The sequence below is a fragment of the Gavialis gangeticus genome, unplaced genomic scaffold (genome assembly GCF_001723915.1).
Source record: "Gavialis gangeticus isolate Ggan-Ray unplaced genomic scaffold, GavGan_comp1, whole genome shotgun sequence".
Taxonomy (NCBI): Eukaryota; Metazoa; Chordata; order Crocodylia; family Gavialidae; genus Gavialis; species Gavialis gangeticus.
In genome coordinates this window covers 53164653-53170718 of record NW_017728994.1, presented here as the reverse complement: position 1 = coordinate 53170718, position 6066 = coordinate 53164653, and the positions used below count along the sequence as shown (strand labels likewise).

Genomic DNA, 6066 nt, shown 5'->3' with positions numbered 1-6066 from the left:
GCAAGGAATGCTGCAGACAGACTTAAGCAGAAAGCTGCTACTGGCTTTGAACTTGCATCTACCTACTATTTTGTATGCGACTATGAAGTTAATAGGCATCTTAGGCCCCTAGCACATGTTCATTTAAAAAGGTACCAAGTGATTTGATCTTAACACTTGCACCTCCTACGATGCCACAAGTGTGTGACAGAAGGAGCAACTTTGGAATCAGGGATCAGATTCCAATCCCACCTTTTCTATTTGCCAGGGCAGGATCCTAGGCTCCCACTGCACCAGCAAGTTGAAAACTAGGTGCCTGCTGGTCCAGGGCTAGGGTAGACAAATCAGATGACTGATAGTCCTGCCCCCCAAACCTACCACATGTTCAATTTAAGGGGCCAGACAAACCATCCATTAAAAGACGTTCAACATTATTATACACCGAACAATTTTAAGGCTAGGTCACCATTTTACAGCACCTTAAATTGGGTTAATCACAGTATAAATGTAATGTGTGGAGGGGGATCTTATAAACAGCATCAGGACAATTAGGCTGTGTCCACACAAGCAGAGGTGTGTATCTGCAGTGGCACAATTAGTAGCAGCACAAATTGGTGTCACTACTTTGTGCTGCAACGCACACCCCTGCCTGTCTATTTTGCAGCGGGACACAGTGTCCAGCCACTCCATGTGCGGCAAGGGGGACTGGCTAGGGCACAGGGGCCTCACTGCAGGGCTAACTGGCAGGCAGCCCATGCTGAGGCACCATGTGCCCCAGCCAGGTGGGGAGTGGCACGTGGAGATGGGGGAGCAGGCAGCCCTCCACGCACTGCAGAGCCCCTGTGCTGGGGTGCAGCGTACCTCAAGAAGGGGGAGCAGGCAGCCCTGAGCTAGCCAATTCCCTGTCTTGAGGCACACTGCACGGGAGCTCCACTTGGCTCGGCATGGAGGCTCTGCGGAGCAGCCCCCAGCATGAGGCATACGGAGACAGAGGAGCAGCCAACCTAAGGCTGCCTGCTTCCCCACTGAGACACACTGCAACCCAGCCAGCCAGGGACTGGCTGGCCAGGGTGCACAGTGCCTTAGTGTAGAGGCTCCGCAGTGCACAGAGATGGGGGAGCAGGCAGCCCTGGACTGCCTGTTCCCCTGTCTCTGCATGTCTTGGCACACAGCACTTTGGCATGCTTTCACCACTTATTTCTTCAGGTTGTTTTGCTACCGGGAAATCCCAGTAGCAAGTTTTGCCCTGGCACCGCAAGTTATCAGCACTGCACACATTTTAACGTGCAACGCATGCAGTTTGTGGTGCTGCAGGTTTGCAGCACCCCAAGCTGCATGTCTGGATCTGGCCCTAGTGTCCAAGTACTGAAAATAAGATTCGTCTTCTCCTTGTTCTCAATACCAGCGTCTCCCTCCAAAATATTGCTGCAGCATATAAAGACCCTGATGCTTTATTGCAGAGACAATAAAAATACTTATAGACTTAGAGAAGTTTCTCTGCATCCTTCTTCTAAAAGCCAACCAAATCAGCATTTTATATGTACGTAACAAGCTAAGAAGCCTTCTTCATTTAATGTCAGGATCACTTACGCGGAATTAAAAAGCTTGTCCCTGCAAGCTGGTGGGCACCATAACCCTTATCTAACAAAGCATTTAAAAATGTGAAGCACAAATATTCTCACTGAACACACCAAAGCAACCTTAACAGGCTATGCCAGCCTTCTTCACTGTAACTGGGCCTACTTATATGCTTAGTTAAGGATATATTTTCATGCAGGCCAGAGCATTCAACATCTCGCAGGACCATGCTTCACATCAATTAGACAGCTATTTCTACCTTACACTTCCAGCATGTACAAGAAAAACTTGCTTACCTGGTCATCATCATAGTTGGGATCTTTAACATCCACTTCCTCCACATCATACACTTGCCCAGGTGTTCCCCAAACACCTTTACCACCTGCACCACCTGGCAAAATGGGAAGCGATGGAGGGGGAGGAGGAAGAGGGACACTGTTAGTTTCAAGCTCCACTCAGTATTTCCACACTAGAATACCTTTGGACCCCAAATACAATTTAAGTCTTTCAACATGTGTGAAAGGCAACTGAAGGGTTTGCATAACATGATTTTCCCACCACTAGCCATTGAGGTTTGCACTACTTTGATGAGAATGCTACAACCCAAGACAATGCGAGAAGCACTGAAATACCTGTTAAGTTTGGAACAGTAATGTTAAAGTTACTGCATCTTTATGATGGAGTATCTCTCTGAACATTATAATCTACTAAGCGTCTACTATCTTAAAGAAATAGTTGATAATGCTTGGTATAATGAACGGCATACACACTAGATTCCCCTATTATCACTACCTGCAGTTCTTATCCCAGTACTACTATTATACAGGGGAGAACAGAAGGAAAGAATGGACAGTTTTAAGGGAAAATAAATTTCAGTAGAAACAAAAAACAACTTACACTACGGGTAGCCTCCTTACCAGGTTACACTAACCTTTTTTTGGTAGTCCCCTTCCCTTCCCAGATCGGGATCGTCTGTCCAGAAATTTTCCTTTTGGACTAGTTGGTACAGTGACTCCACTTTTCACTGCCTCCCCATTATCGCTAACGGAGTCTCCTCTCCCAGAATCTCGAGAAGAATTTTTTCTCAAGCGTCTCTTTGCTTTAGCATTAATTTTAGCTTCATTGATGGATGATGTAGGTATCCAATTTCCATTGATTTCAGGCTTTATTTCCTGAGTGCCACTATTTTCTTCATCACCAGAAAATGGAGTGTCACTTAAATTATCCAGTTCTCAAGAGAGAAGAGACACAGAAATACAGTTACTATTTTAAAGTTATCTTAAGTCAGGAAAAATGTTCATCTTGCTTAAGTGCTTCTGTTTAAAATGGAAAGCCTGAACTATAAAAGTTTAGAGTTAATGGAGAGCACCTGACCGAAGAGAAACCAATCAATTTCCCTACATGTCCAAGTAGGGGAGTAAAGCTTCCCTTTTTCTTCCCTCCTTGAACTACCCAAGTTCTTTGACAGAGAAAGAATTGAGGCTGGGAGAGCAACTGAAGAGACAGTTTACAAAAATACAAAAAGAAGCTCTTTTATGAATGATGGAGCAACTGGAATTCCTAGTAGGCATGCAAGTTGTATAGTTACAATCCCTCGGCATACTCGCTTCTTCATTTAGAAGCAAACAAAACCACCTATGCAATAGGCATCAAAACCAACATTAGTATAACGCTCTAGAAAAAAAATGAAAAATTCATCTTCTAAATTAGCAAATCAAGATCTCCTTCAAGATAAGGAATTAAGTACAGATCAGCAGTTAAGGAAGCCCTGACTTAGAATTAAGACAGCACAAATGCTAAAAAGAATACATAGAAATTAAAACTGGAATTTTTGGCAGTGTCCTCTCCTTTCCCTTTTATCTCCAGGACATCAGCTAACCAAAGATGATTCTCCTCCATACCATCAAAAATAAAAATAAAGCAGAACACCACAATGTTCAAAAGAATATATTCAGACTGAAAATTTCTTTTCTACCCGGTAGAACTCTTAACATCTCTGATTTCTCCTTTGCCCGATGAAGGGCGTGTGCACCCGAAAGCTTGCAAAGAAAAAAAAAATTGCAGCTATTTAGTTGGTCTAATAAAAGATATCATCTCTGCCCCAAGAGTTTTGTCTGAAAAGTCAAGCACCTGACACACCAATTGCTTTTGCACCTCAAAGGCAGTTCTGCATACTGAGAATTTGCAGCGTCAGGTCATTTCGTATTATTTTTAATTTTTTTTTTTAACACAGTGTCTATATCCTTATGTAGACCAATATATCCACACCTGCAGACCCTTACCTACTTAGCCACTCTGGCAAAACCCATTAAGGCAGACCTGCCCTTACACTGTTTTTTCTCCTCCATCTGCAAAAAAAGAGGTAGTCCCAAACTTGGAGTTTACATTGGGCCCATACTGCATATCCTGGATCTCTGCACACTCCATATGAAAAGACAGGTCAGTTAATTACAGAATCAAAAGGTTTCATATAGATCACACAGTTGTTTAGAATAGCCTACTGCAGTATAATTAAGAAAACTCATCTCATTTCCTCCTCTATACCAACTAGTTTCAAATCATCTTATGCTGCTGGAAATATATATAATCCCTTTTTCTCTATCTTGTGCATTTTAAAAGCAGCTACACATCACAATAACCAATTCTGTAAAGCATAACCTCTTACAAAACAAAGTGTGTGTAAAAGAGTAATTCAAAGGATATGCAAAAGTACCAAATGTATGCATTATTTCTTCTTAATAATGATTGGTACACCATTAAGCTGCATGTAGTTATAGTCCCTCTGCATACTCACACCTTCATTTAGAAACAAACAGAACCATCTACGAAATATGCACTAAGAACCAATACTAGCATAACACCCTACCACAATGAAAATTAATCTTATAAATCAAGACCCCCTTCAAAAGGAGGAATTTTAAGTACAAATCAGCAGTTAAGACTGCTATCTTGCAATTCTGAACAACTAAATTTTACTTACTTTTTGGTCAAAGTCTAATGATTAGTTAAAGCATTTTCCAGTACCAAAAAACAAAGATGATAAAACATATAACCGAAGTCTTAATACAACATCTATGTTGTAGGATCATCTATTCCAAGTTGGCAAATTCTATATCTGATCTTGCAACTTAACTGTTGCATTAACACTAGTTATATTCCATTAAAAAAGTAAATTCTGAATTCCACCATTTAAATATATTGCTCCATAGCCACTCCCCTTACAGTAAACAAAGTTAATAGATTAGTTTCTAAAAACAGAGTTATCCAGCTTTGTCACGAAGATCCTTAAAAAGATCACTGCATGATGCAATTTACAATTAAGCAACTTCACACAGAGAATGCCAAAGATATTTCTTACCTCTGAGGTTAACACAGTGTGTCTGCTCATTTTCTACTTCCATAGTTCTTTAACTGTACTTCAACTGAACTGACTGTGAACTGACGTTTTAATCCCTTACTTTCAGACCTGAACAAACAAAAATGGGAAAGCTTAAGTAAAAATCAGTGCAATCATAATGAATATACAACTATATTTAATTTCTTCAGCAAACTACTTTCTAAAGGAATCAGACAGTTAAGAGCTGCACCCAGTGTTTTTTTTACATTATAGTTAACTATCTAAAGTTCGTGGGAGACTGAAAACGTAACATGAGAGAGCAAAAACAGCATGGAAGTATCCAGACCAAGTCTGGCCTATACTTGAGGTATTTTTCTTCCCCCCCACCCCCTTTCATTTTTTTTTGCTCTGCAGATGTAGATATTATACTGGTAAAACCTTGAAAACTTTTCTGGCTGCATAACTCTTTACTTGAAAAATACTGTTGCTTGTACCCCCTGTACATCTCTGCAGGCTCATCCTTAGGAAGAGTGCTGACACCAATGCCAATGCATGGCAAGACATTACTCACTATGCACTGACCAATCAGAAGCTCCACCACCTTTATTAAAATTTAGGCACCTACGCCCTGGCAAAGCACCACATCTCTCACTTTCAAAGCCACTAGTTTAGATAATCCATTAGCATGCACCAGTTTATTGCTCCTCCCCCCCAGTACAGGACCTCAGCCTATACAATTTATTCGTCATATAAACCTGTTTTCCAACTATGATTTCTCCTATTTTGCTGGGGGGGACAGAGCAGGGGAAAGAAGGGCATGTCAAGGTAAAAAGTTCTTTCTGAGGAGATTTTTGTTGTCTCCTATCTTCTCCATTTCTTCCCTTCCCAGATGCTGCTGCTCTATACATTGCTGCATGCTGAAACTCTGCAAGAGATGGTATCATCCATCTCTTTTTTCCCCAAAGGGGATTTCAACCTGCAATACTGTCTGCAGGTGAGTCAGGTGGGCTGTACACAAAGGTGCATTGGCTCCAGCAGTGATCACACATTTTTACCTGCAAAGTGATTTGTGAAATCTTGTGAAAGTTACTTCCACGTGTCTCTGTCCCACGAGACTTCAATGGCTCTTCTCCTTTCCCCTTTCTGTCTGCTGCTGCCCTGCAAACAGCTTA

General features: G+C 41.6%; 1 protein-coding gene across 1 annotated transcript in view; it reads right to left on the bottom strand.

The window, feature by feature from the left end:
* Positions 1-6066, bottom strand: part of PDCD4 (programmed cell death 4) — a 28412-nt gene that overhangs the window by 14392 nt on the left and 7954 nt on the right. Inside the window, exons 3-5 of the mRNA XM_019502793.1 lie at positions 4916-5023; positions 2489-2788; positions 1854-1948 (exon numbers count right to left, since the gene is read on the bottom strand). Of these exons, the coding sequence (XP_019358338.1) occupies positions 1854-1948; positions 2489-2788; positions 4916-4958 (438 nt within the window). The 5' untranslated portion in view covers positions 4959-5023. The remainder of the gene's footprint in view (positions 1-1853; positions 1949-2488; positions 2789-4915; positions 5024-6066) is intronic.